Source organism: Theropithecus gelada, chromosome 18, assembly GCF_003255815.1.
Source record: "Theropithecus gelada isolate Dixy chromosome 18, Tgel_1.0, whole genome shotgun sequence".
Classification (NCBI taxonomy): Eukaryota; Metazoa; Chordata; class Mammalia; order Primates; family Cercopithecidae; genus Theropithecus; species Theropithecus gelada.
In genome coordinates this window covers 26,826,230-26,839,641 of record NC_037686.1, presented here as the reverse complement: position 1 = coordinate 26,839,641, position 13,412 = coordinate 26,826,230, and the positions used below count along the sequence as shown (strand labels likewise).

General features: G+C 38.5%; 1 protein-coding gene across 8 annotated transcripts in view; it reads right to left on the bottom strand.

Annotated features, from left to right (window-relative positions):
* DTNA (dystrobrevin alpha) overlaps positions 1-13,412 on the bottom strand; it is a 392,643-nt gene that overhangs the window by 87,663 nt on the left and 291,568 nt on the right. For all 8 annotated transcript variants that reach the window (XM_025365041.1, XM_025365048.1, XM_025365046.1 and 5 more), the window contains one exon: positions 9,378-9,591. In XM_025365041.1, coding sequence (XP_025220826.1) covers positions 9,378-9,591 — 214 coding nt within the window. The remainder of the gene's footprint in view (positions 1-9,377; positions 9,592-13,412) is intronic.

The window sequence follows — 13,412 nt, the reverse complement described above, 5'->3', positions numbered from 1 at the left end:
TCCTAAACTGTAACATGGTTCAAATAATGAGAAAGTCTACAAGGTATGGAAAATTAGCAATCACACAGCAATAATGTGGTCCTCAAAATGCAAAGAAATTGAGGAGTATTATATGTGAGGCTTCAAGAGCAATACAGTTCCTTTCAATGAATCCGAGAGAGAATAATTTATTTAAAAGGAGAGGATGGACCACCGATGATTTTGGAACAGAGAGTTCTCCAAAGGATGAAACAATGATAGCTCATAGGTGTACTCTTAGACCTTCGCTTTTAATGAAGAAGATCATGGGGAGATTGCCAGTCCTGTATTATTCCTGGAAATGGAAGATTGATGATATTAGATCCAACAGTGGTTATATCAGAGCTATTCTGCCAAATTGACACAATAAATCTAGATAAATCACCAAGTGGAGGGCAGTTGAATGAGAGTTGTGCAGGAACTCAAGGGTGAAATTAGGCCACTGGAATCTATTGTTATGCAAGCTACTGTGCCAGATTGCAAATGTGACTCTGTCATGAGGAAGGATTCTGGGGGTATGCAGGGATTTAGGTCATGGTAAGCACACCAAGACTGGGTGAGTTCCTACTTTGCTTACCCCAGGCACTGGATAAATATTTATGGGGTTTGAGGAGTGAGCAGAGATGACTGACTCTACAACAGAGAATGGGAGCACTAAAGACTTAAATACAAATGGATCTTTTTAAAAAGAACATTTTTTGTAAATATAATAGGGTGAAGAGGAGAGTGTCCAATTTTAAAGAGGGGGCCTTTAAAAAATATCAACTTTTTTGGAAAAGTAAATATATCACATAACCACAGTTGTATTGTGAGTAGGAAATAATGGTTGAAAAAAATTGGTGATGAAAAAGTCCCTATAGTTAGTTACCCTAATTTCAAATTCAGGAATTCTCTAACAAAAAAATTATGTTTCTGAAGATTTGTTTAAATAAATTATAGAGGCTGTGAGATTATTCTGCACGAAATTATTTTATGAAATCCAAAGTGAAAAGTGTCTTCTGTTGGCTACTTAGCCAACTACAGTTAGGTGGCATATATTCCTCTGGTTATCAGCCCATATTTTGAGCAAAACATGGGACCAGGGCCCCTATTTCATTGTGAAAAAAGGCATTGGCATTAACATAGGAAGCAAGGATAGAGAAAAGCTGATACATCCCAAATGGAAAAATTTAAGAGCTATGCTCATCAGAAATTGTCGTTAGTTGGGACCACTTTGATTTACAAACAGCCAATAAAATCTGTTAAGTGTCTAGGAAGCAGAAGGACAAGTGCATGAGGATGGACAATGGGAAGTTCCTCAGAGTCCTGTGCAAACGAGCAGGAAAGCAGCATATTGCTCCAAAGTGACTATGTCTATGGCAATGCCTTTGCAGTAAGGTAGTAAAAACTGCACTCATGGAACGCTGGCTGTCAGCTGCAACCCAGGAAGCCAACCCACCAGTCTGTGCTGAGGTTGAAAAACATAGATTTTCCCTAAAACTTCAGGCCAAACGGCCTGGGAGTGGGGCAGCATCAGGAGGTGCACAGAAAAAGTCTATATACTTCTCTCGCTTTTATGAAAAGCCATGGCAGTATGCCTTCAACTTCATGTGCAATTCTGACTGCTATCTCAAGACATAAAAGAGCCAGATGTGTTTGAGACTGGATGCATCACAGGGCACAAGTCTGGATGAATCACAGACTTTTAGGGGCGGGGTCAGTCTTAGGAGTCTGTGATGTGGTTCAATCACATGGCCACCTAAGTCTTTCTTTGTGAATTAAGGCTGCTAGTACAGTTAATTCTTTGGTAATATAAAAAGCACAGTAAAAGCTTAAAGAATTAATATTAGCATACCATTTTATTATTAAAATAATAATTGGCCGGGTGTGATGGCTCACGCCTATTTGGGAGGCTGAGGTGGGCAGATCAAGAGGTCAGGGGATCAAGACCATCCTGGTCAACATGGTGAAACCCCGTCTCTACTAAAATACAAAAAATTAGCTGGGCATGGTGGTGCACTCTTGTAATCCCAGCTACTTGGGAGGCTGAGGCAGGGGAATCGCTTAAACCCAGGAGGTGGAGATTGCAGTGAGCCAAGATCCCACCACTGCACTTCAGCCTGGCGACAGAACGAGACTCCGTCTCAAAAAAAAGTAATTTTATTTTTAAAATAAAATAATAATACTTATAATGTTTTCCATTTCAATGTAGAGAGAAAACAGTGCATAATACACACTTTATTCATTTTCTCCATTATTCCTTCGGCATAGTGGAATCTGTTCTGTTTCTAAGCCAATTACCCTGGAACTTTTGCCTATACAAACTTTACTTTCTTGTTCTAGATTGACATTCAAAAAATCTCAATAAAATTGTGTACTGGCATATAATTAACATGTAACAGTGTATTTAAGAGAACTAAATTATCAAAAGCACAAACTGAAATGGCTTCATAAATCAATGTTTCTTTAAATCTTTTATCTTCTTTTACATTTTGTTTTCTCACTCTGAGACTTTTCAAGTTATTCTAGGGGACAACCGATTGAAAATGGAAAGAGGAAGGCACTTACTCTTTGGCTAAAATATGTATAGTGATTTGTAGAGTGTTTTATGTTAAAAATTTGGATTACTTGGAAATTTGACTTGTCATAATAAGACGTGAGAAACTGCTTTCGTCTGGCCTGGGTTTCCCATAATCTTATAAAGAGACAAACTGATTTCTTTCAACTAAGAATATATTATTTATATGGAAAAGTTGCAGGGAAGAGAATATTTGTTATTGACAGGAAGGAAAAACAAACAGATATTGATCGATAGGTGTGGATGCTATGTACAGAAGGTAAATTTTCTCCAAATTGCCAACAGAGTTTCCTGTTTGAAGCTACAAAATCCCATGAGAAATTCGAAGTTCTTTTAAGTAAGATTTGAATTCTGACTGATTCTTTCTTGAACGGGCAGAAGGAATTATTTCTCTATTTAAGAGTACTAAAATCAGAAGCTCTTCTTTTACCAACATATTTTACAAAAACATTTGGTAAGCATTTTTGACAAGCAGAGGCACAGCACTCAAACTGCTCTTTCTCACACATTTTTGTGGCTTAATTAACAGAGAGAGTTGCTTCCTCCCTCTGCTTCCACAACACGCCTCTACTATAACACATTTTTTATCTGAAAATTATTTTGCTCATATGGATCACTCATTTAGTCGCTCAATAAATATTGATTAGCATTGCCCTAGAGGTTGGGAATATACAGACGAAAAAGGTGTGGTCCCTACCCTTCATTTGCTCATAACATATTGGAGATAAACGGTCAGAAACAGTTAATTTTAATACAACACATTTTTCAAAGGGTATCTCATCTCATTTCATCTTGTCTTACTTATTATTTATTCCCAGTCTATCATAACACCTACCACATAGCAAGCTCTTTACATATGTCAGTTCAATTAATGAATGCACAAGTGAGAAGCAACTTTCTGATTTACCACTTAAGATTTATATTGAGGAATATAATGTGTTTGAATATGATGATAATGATTGGCTTTATGGCTGTTTCTTTTAGATTGTGCACTTATGTGATGCCTTGAATTTAGAAGTGATCACATGCATAATTAACTCTTGTTTTGGGGGTTAGTGAAGTTAACCTGTGAACAGACAGAAACCCTTTATTTGGACCTGGCATCTCCCTGGGCCACAATGTTAGCAAAACATCTGGGAAAAGAACTCCTATAGCCCCGGGCTAGGTGAGTTTGCTAGCGGTTTCTCCAGAACAGAAGGGCCAATGCTGTTGGAAGGCCCCCATATCCCTTGAAATTCCTCATCCCTCTTGAAATTCTACCTGCTACTCATTCAAAGTATGTCAGATAAATGATGAGTGACATTAGGATATTTAATGTACCCACAGCTGTGAAAATTCTTTGGAAAGTGATTCCATTTTAGCAGCACGTAGAAATTTTGAACGAAGTATTTTTCACTAGAACAAGATTTTAGTTAGTAGAGGAGAATGTTCTATGGACATCTTGAAATTTAAGACGTGCAAAGAAAAAAGTCACTAAGCCAAGTAAACACTGTTTTAAATATCTAGTCTTGGCTGTATAGATAATAAAAGAGAAGAACATTTGGTTTTTTATAACTCTTCTCTTTTTTTCTTCTTTGCTCTCACAAATCTACATAGTCTCAAATATGAACAATACTTTTTTTGGTGCACAGAGAAATGGTTGTTACTTTGTAGTACATTTTGCATTAAATATCATAATCATTTTTAAAATTCAAAGGGCAGAAGGATTTTGGCAGAGTTCCAAGCATTTCATATCCATGCATTTGAAATAGTTCTGTGATCTTTTTTGTAGCAATGGAAGGCTCAGCAGTGGGCATGGGTGTTCAAATAGCCCAGTAAGGTGCAATATGGCAAACAGGGAGGAGAATACCAGGATTTTGTATTCTCTACGTAAGACTATTATATGATGGATTTGTAGTTCTGGGTAGCTGTCATAAAACTGATCCTAATGTTACAATGTAAAACATGTTAAGTCCAAATATTTCTTCCACATATACTCTTTCAAATGTGTCTAAATACCAGAAACTGGAAAGATTAGGAATGTGAGCATAAGAATAATATCCTGTAATTAGCACAACAAGTCTGGGAGAAAAAATGTTAATTAATTTTCATTTAAAAAAATGAAACAGAAAGCATGAATAGAGCTGAGCTGAAAACAGTTCCTGAAACAAAATGAGTTTTCCCCCATTTACCTCATTTAGTATGATGCTGTATGACCTGCAAATTATTTAACCTCTTTCTATCTCCCCTACTAGAAAATCATGATAATATAATGCCAAGTCAGCAAGACTGTTGACATATAGTAAATACTGAGTACATCTTATTTATTAATAAAATTATTATCATCATGGAAGACTATAGCTTGACCTCTGAAAATAGGAAAATCACTGTTCCTTTTAATATTTATTATGGTCATTCTATGATTTTTGAGTGAGTATATATGATAATGTTATTTGCGAGAAATAAGGCTACAGTCACATAATCTACTTTATGAAGAGCTGTCTTAAGAAAGAAGATACTACTGAATTGAAATGAGATTGAGTCAAGACAACTTGTTTTTAGCGTTTCCTGGGGAAGCAGGGAGAAGGTGAGAGAAGTACATATAATTCTTTTGTAAAAATAGGATCACCCACAATGGTAACCATGAACACTTGTGTTTTTTTCTCTGTGGAGCAGAAGTAAAAATAGAGGGTCTGAATCTAGGTGACTGGGACTCCCTAGTCTTTGTAATATACTGGAGATCAAGGAAGACTTAATCTCAGAAAAGGAATTAAAACTGGCCAGACATGGTGGCTCACACCTGTAAATCCCAGCACTTTGGGAGGCCGAGGCAGGTGGATCTCTTGAGCCCAGGAGTTCCAGACCAGCCTGGGCAATATGGTGAATCCCAGTCTCTACTGAAAACACAATTACTAGCCAGGTGTGGTAGTGCATGCTTGTAGTCCCAGCTACTTGGGAGGCTGAGGCACAAGAATTGCTTGAACCCGGGAGGCAAAGGCTGCAGTGAGCCGAGATTTTGCCACTGCACTCCAGCCTGGGTGGCAGAGTGAGACTCGGTCTCAAAAAAAAAAAAAAAAAAAAAAAAAAATTAGTTAAAATAAATTAGTATGACAAGAGCTAAGAAAGATCAACCTTGGATTTTCATTCATTGATTCATTCTTGTGTTGGCTATGGTCTCAGGTGCTGTTCATTAGAAGTAGAATAAAATATGGTCCTTTCCTAAAGAAGTCTGTGGGAGGCGGTCATATAAACAGTCAGACATGCACTATAAGACAATAGAGAATCAGGTGCAAGGAGAGGCAGACCTGTGGAAAGGTGATCAACTTGGCCATGGCAGGCGAAGGGCTCCACAGAGCCTCAGAGTTTGTGACTGCACCTCTCAAAAAGGCTGCACATTATAGACTTTTAAGAATTATTTTCATCTTCTAACTTTCTTTTGAGTTATTCTCTATTTCCTACAAAATAATAAGAACAATGTTAAAGTTCCTTTGAAGACTTCAAAGAGATTTCCCACTCCTCAACAGAATATGGACAAGAGGTGACAGAAGAAGCTGCTGCCAGTTTGCTGGGGGGATTCTGGAGGGGACGGAGGAGTGGAAGGCTCCTGGCAGCAAAGAAGGGGAGGTGGGAGGCCAGTTCCTGGGGTGATTGGAGGAAAGGGACAAGAGGAAGAGACTGGCTCAAACTCTGGCTGCTCCCTCACATATGTTCTTCCCTCTCAGCCCCTGGTCTTATTTCTGATATCTCTTTTCCCATCCTTCTCAGGCACACTCATCCATTCCCCTAGACACCTTAAAAAAATAACATCTGGCCGTGGAGAGATTTGCTTAGAACTTGGTTGGTAACTGCTCTCTGGGTGACCCCCTCCTAGGAATACAGCCATTTTTAAAAGGAATGTCACAAAGAACAAAAATCTTCTGACTCAAGGAACTGTGTCTTCAGGGACAGAATGGCAAGAAGGAGCATAAAACATTGGGGTTCACTGCCCACCCCCAACATTGTACAAATCATCTACAGATGTAGTTATAGCTTCTGAGAGGCTGACTTGCCGACGAGCAGAGAGAAACCTTGTAACCAGGAAACTGATTACAGTCTGCAGTGAGCATCCTGGTATGAAAATTGAGATCCAGATTTTTTTTTTGGTGGGAGAGGGAATGTTATACTTGGGGAGCTATGGCTGTGGGAAGGTAAGTCTGATTCTCAGAAGTACATCCCAGTAAAGGAGGCATCAATCCTCATCTCAGGTTACCACTTTCTTCACAGAGTTCAACTGCCTGGGAGTCTAGAGAATCTTAAGGCACCACCCCCTTCCCCCCAAAATGGCCAGGTTTCTTTGAATCCAAGTTCTTACTCTTCATGAGTTTAAATCACTATACTCCCTTTCCTTTTTATTTATTTATCTTTAGTATTATTTCTTCAGAGTCTAGGTTCTTAAGGCATCTCTAATTTTTATTTTGGATTTTTTCCCTGTTTATTTATAGGTCAATTAAAAATATGGCAAATGGGAGAAAATCCCTTAAATGTCTCAGTGATTCTGTAATAGCAACAGCACATCTTTATTTTACTAGTATCAGGATCATTCATGCCTGCCAAAATACAGACGGTTCCCTTAAACACTTGGACTCTGTCATGGGACAGGTGGTAGGAAGTGGCATCAGATTTCCACGCTGGGTCTCATTTGGATAAATAGGAGTTCACTATTATAAGAAATAGAATTTGAACATTTATTTTATTCTTAGGTTTATCTTCTTATATTCACTTCTAAGTTACATATCCAGTTAGCGGTACTTCCTGATGGCTTACATCTCACATCCAAAATTCCATGCCATCAGATGGAAAATTTGAGTGTCAGTAGAACTGCCTATGCTCACTTGCTATGCTAAAGGAGCAAACGCAGAAGTGTCTGCAGAGTAGGATCTCTACATGGATATGTTTATAAATCTTTGCAGTGAAATTTGTCTATGTGGATGAGTTTATAAATCTACTACAATGAGATTATTGAAAGTATACATCAGGAGGCTTCCTATATGTAAGAAGAATAGGCACCACATAAATATTTCTTCTCAACTTTTTTTGTGAATTGTTCCTGACCTTGGGATAGATGTCAAACTTAGCTTTTCATCAGTCTTGAAATGATTCAGCTATATTTTCAGCAGCTATTTAGACACCATTCGTAGATCTGTATTTAGAAGTGATCTAGCCAGTATTTCTGACCAAAAGTGAAAAATCTAACTATATTAGTGTGAATCCTATATATTTCACAAAATACCCCCTTCCTTATTGTTAGTCTGGTTTCTGGTCTATATTTGTGGAGTGGGTGCAAATGATTCTTCGGCTTTGATTCTTTATGAGTTCTCTAGCAATACTCCAGGATTTAGTGAGATATTATATTTCTCTTTTTGCAGTTTCCATTGTTACATTTCTAACAAATAATTCCCCTGACATCTTTAGGGGCAAATCTGAAAGCTGTCACACTCTTGTCACAGGGCCAGGTTAGAAATGCCACTACAGAAATGCCATGGCCAGGTTCCATTCTGCTGCTTCTGCTGCCTGTCATGTGGAACCACAGTCCTCTTTACCTGCCTCACCATCCAGTTACCATAGTGATTAAGCCAGAGCAGTGCATCTCTTTCTGAAGTGTGCACAGCCAACGCAAAGAATCTACCAACCTGGAATGCTAGTTGTAAAATTGCTGATTTTAACTGAGGAATTTCTCAAAATATAAACATCACGAACACAATAATGCACATTGGAAAAACTGAGCAGGAACGATTCTGTTAACACTGTAAGTTGCAAAGTGACAGCTGGTAGCTTTTGTGAATTGCAAAATAACATGAGCCTGGCTGGAACATCTCCACTGCGGGGATAAATACTTCCAAGCATTGGCCAGAAAATGAGACTAAGTAACACCTTCTGAGAATCTTAAAATGCGATTGCTGAAAGGTCAGGTTAGCAATTTTCCTTTTTAATATTCAAAACAAGCAGTGGAAGTGGATGGGGTGGTACTAAGTCCAGGTTGGAGGCTACTGGCAAAAAGCCCTCTTGAAATTGTAGGCTGAGAACATAATTCAGGGTAATCCACATATACCTTGGTAAAGAAACCTTTGTTGAACACCTAAGTCCCCACTCGGCCACTAACATGCTGCGAGACACCAAACAAGTGACAATTTCTTTGTGCTTCAATTCCTTCATCTGTAAAATGAGATATTTGGACGAACAGTCTCAGGCAGCCCTGAAATTCTCTGATTCTAAAAGGGCAAATTATACAAAAATGAAGCTGAGCTTCAGTTGTGGTCTGTGGACAGCATCCCATTATTTTATGATTGAAACACTTAAATTGACCAGTTCATCTAACGCAAGTCATAATTACTTTGACTGGGATAGTTAAGAAACCCTTTTCAATTTCTTTCTTGTTTGCTGTAGGGCCTTGTTAGGACACCTCAGAAACATTGTCTGAAACAATTTGCAAAGAAGAGAGTTAAAAACATCCTCCCACTTCCCGCTTCATTAAATCGCTCCACAGGCAATCCTCTCCAGCATCCACAGCTTCCAGGAAGCAGGGGATGAGTTAACTAAAGGTCAGTACATAAAATACAACTGTCCTCAAGTTCCTCTGGCACCATTTTACTCTCTAGTCTTTTTCACAGCATTTCAAATTTATATTAAACACATGGAGGCTTTACTGACATAAGCATCCACTGTAAGAAAAAAGAGAGTTAAAAAAAAAAGAGAGAGATAGAAAATTATTTGGGAAAAAGACCAAGTAAGAGAGGAAGTGGAAGCCAAACATGCAGAGAGGAACAGACATTCAGACGGTGCTTACGGATCGAACGCTGCAAGCAGGAAGTTAAGGAGGAGGCTGATGGACTGCTCCACATGGATTTGGTGAGTGGTTGGCATCCGTTTGTTGAGCTGGTAAAAAATGGTGGAGAGCACAGCCTCTAAGCGGGACACATTGAGTTCAATGTTTGGGTCCAGGTTGTTCAGAGCATTTTCCCGCAATGCTTCTATGACATTCCATATGTCCACCAGGTGCACTACAATTAAAGCAGAGTTAACACATCAGCCCAGAGTCATGGAAGGCAAATACATTAGTTTACTTGTCCCTCTGTCCTGTTTTTTTCTAGGTATCTCACATGTGTGCAGCTGTTGTAGGGGGTCAACATAAGTAAATGAACATAGGCTGTGCATTATCTCTAAGACTTGATGTGCATTATATAATAGCAAGCAAATGATTTACTGACCACCACAATAGATAGTTATTTCCAATCTTCACAGTCACCCTTGAAATACAGCTATTATCCCTATGTTACAAGTAAGAGAACTGAGGATCTGGAAGCTGAACTGACAAATGCAAAGGTAGAAGAGGAGTCAATGGCAAAACTGGCATTCAGATCCAAGTCTATCGGTGTAAAAGTTATTTCTCCATTGCACACCCTGCCCCCTCAAAAAGAAAAGACCAACACTGAAATTCTAGTGTTTGAAAGGATGTCCAAATCACATTTGAGTATTTAAAATGTTTTCATTTATTTATGTGTTTTTTAGCAGTATGCTTTTGGAAATAAAAAAAAAGAAAGTTAAGGTAGGCAGGAAGACCAGGTAAAAAGGAAAAGTTATGTACACACTGCCCCAGCAGCAGAACTAAGTCACAGATCACTGAACTAGGCTAGTCAAGAACAGGAAGTTTCTTGGCTACATTATTACCAACTGATTTAAGTCACGGTTACTTTCACTAGGGTAGTCCAGAAAACGGTTTCTATTTTCTTCCCTATTGGACCTGAGGTCTTGTTATGAGATCCCAGAAACTATGACCACAACCAAGATAAAGAACATGTCCTCACCCTCAAAAGTTTTCTCATGCTCCTCTGTAATCTATCCTCGTTCCCTGTTCCAGGCAACCACTGATTTGCTTTCTGTTGCAAATTTCAATTCTTAATAACTGTCATTATATAGTAAACACTCTTTTTTGGGGGCTGGATTCTTTGACTTAGTGTTAACTATTTTGAAATTCATACATGTATTGCTGAAATAGTAGCCATTTAGCTTTCTTAACATATACCCATCTCCCTCCCATGCTCAAGTTCCCAGTCCATGCTCCTCTCCCCAGATGCCTGTTCCCCAGATGCCTCTCCCCAGATGATCCACAACCAGGAACTGGGTGAGAATGGGTCACAGGGACCAAGTAGTATTGGTCTGAGTAGTATTCCATTATATGGATATATCAAAATTTGGTTATCAGTTCACTTGTTGATGAACATTTGGGTCATTTTTCAGTTTTTGTTTATGAATAAAGTTGCTATGAGCAATCATGTGCAAGTCTTTGTATAGATACATGACTTCCATTTCTCTTAGATAATGAGAGATTTAAAATATTAAAATCATTACAAATTTAAGTAAATACTTAGAAATGAAAAGGCTGGGTTTCACGGTAGGTGTATGTTTAATTTTTAAAGAGAGTTCGAAGGTATCTTCCAAAAGTAGTTGAACCATCTTACATTCCCATCAGCAGTATACAAGAGTTCCAGTTTATCCACATCTTCACCATTTAAGGTTGACTTTTCATTACGCTTTTGCATTTGCAAATAAATATTTTGTTTATTCTCAATGAAATATAACAATTAGTTTCCGTTCTTGAGAAATATGGACTGTGTATATACTTTTTCACTAACAGCTCCCTATTTTCTGTCTTCTACCTCATTGCTCACTCCTGGCTCTACACCTAATAAGCAAAACTAGCATCAGCTTCTACTATGAATTGAGCTATGTGACTGTTTTCTTGGCTTTTCTCTTTACGTTTGCTTTTCAGAACAGATCTACGGTTTCTGACTTTTGGTATAAGAGAACCTTATCACCAATTTCTTCCATTATAATAACAAATGGGCCAACTAGCCAACAGTCTTTTGAAGTCAGATCCTTTTCCCAGGCTAAGTTTAATTGCAGGATCTCTAATCACAGGACCCTAAGAGAAACAGCAACCTGTGCAGGCATTCTGATTTTAAAATAGGCATGATGAAAAAAAATCCTAAAGTGTGGCTCTCATAACTAACTTTGTGTGCATATTGAGATCTAAGAGATAAGTGGATTATGCAAATCCCTGAACTAAAAAAACAAAACAAAACAAAAAAACCCAAAAAACAGGTTACATAGAACCGTTACTGTGTCCTTTACTTGTATTTTTGCTGTTACTTTTAACAATTACTCAAAATAATCTTTTATGTTATGAAGGGAAGATACCTGCACTCAAGGAGCACTGGACTTGGAGTCCAAAGACCTAGGTTGCAAATCTGGCTCTTCTATGACAAGTGCATGACCTCTTAGCCTCTAAGACTTAGAGTCTCACTTCCTTCATCTATAAAATGGGGCTGGCATTCCTAAAAGGGAAAAATGCATAGAGTAAAAAGTGGTAGTTCCTGGTACCTAGCAGACAATGCATTATAGATGAACAAGTGAATAATGTGAGTCATGTCAAAAGAAAAATATACTGCAATATATCTCTGATTTGGAGCAGATAAGTACAAATCACATACCAACTAAAATACTTAAATATTTATTAGCTTTGGAAAAATTCAGATTTAAGTGATTTCAAATTTGCAACCTTCTCTGTGTATCAAGAATTAATCAACAAGGAAATTATTTGTATTTCTTGGTGTTATTTATCCAACTCTTCAATCTAGCAAGCAAAACACTCCCAGGGAAATGGCATTCATAAATAAAATTAATTATTTAATTAAAATTCTAGTGGGAAAGAGCTGGGATTCCTTTAATTACTCCCTATAGATTTGATCTGAATTTTCTGAATCTAGTCATCAGGATGTGTCTGGGTGCAGGATGCAAAGACAGCAGTGCTGATGACATCCAGCCTGTCATCCTGCTTGGTCCCTGTGACCCATTCTCACCCAGTTCCTGGTTGTGGATCATCTGGGGAGAGGCATCTGGGGAACAGGCATCTGGGGAGAGGAACATGGACTGGGAACTTGAGCATGGGAGGGAGATGGGTATATGTTAAGAAAGCTAAATGGCTACTGGTAGAGGAAGGGAATCTGGATGCTTAAGTTTCTCTCGATGAGCCATTGTAAGGAACAGGAAACCCTTTTAGAATTCCCAGGGGTGGAATTATCCAGGCCCATGGGAGTGACCGCAGGAGTGGCCTACATAAAGTTTCCCACATATGCATGCCCACATAAGGGTTCTTTAGGTACTTTAGCCTCAGTGTGAGCAGCCTGTACTCATCTCTCCCCTTGCCGGCCCTGGGATTCCCTTCCTTGGTGAATGCCACCATCCTCCCGCTCCCTATTCTCCCTCCAGGGAGATTTAATTTCTGGCTTCTATCAATGACCAAGTCCTATGGACTGTATATCTCCTAAACATCACTGTAATCCTGCCATTTCCATGAGCCTTTATTGCCACCACCCAATTTCATCACCCAATGCTATCATGCTTACTGGTTGGCTGAGTCAGTTCTTCATTCTTTCTGTACTCCCTTTCTACTCACTGTAGCCAGAGTGTGATTTCTTTCTTTCTTTCTTTCTTTTTTTTTTTTTATTATTATACTCGGGAAGGGGAACATCACATACCAGTGTGTGATTTCTAAACTGTAATTTGACATGTCACTTGTATGCTGCTTAAAATCGTATGCTGCTTGGAGAATGGCGTGAACTCGGGAGGCGGAGCTTGCAGTGAGCCAAGATTGTGCCACTGCACTCCAGCCTGGGTGACAGAGCGAGACTCTATCACAAAAAAAAACAAAAACAAAACAAAACAACAAAAAAAATTGTATGCTGCTTAAAGTCATTTAATAACTTCCCATTAATTTGAAATCTAAACAAGGATTGCAGTTTTTTTTTTCTTTCTTTTCTTT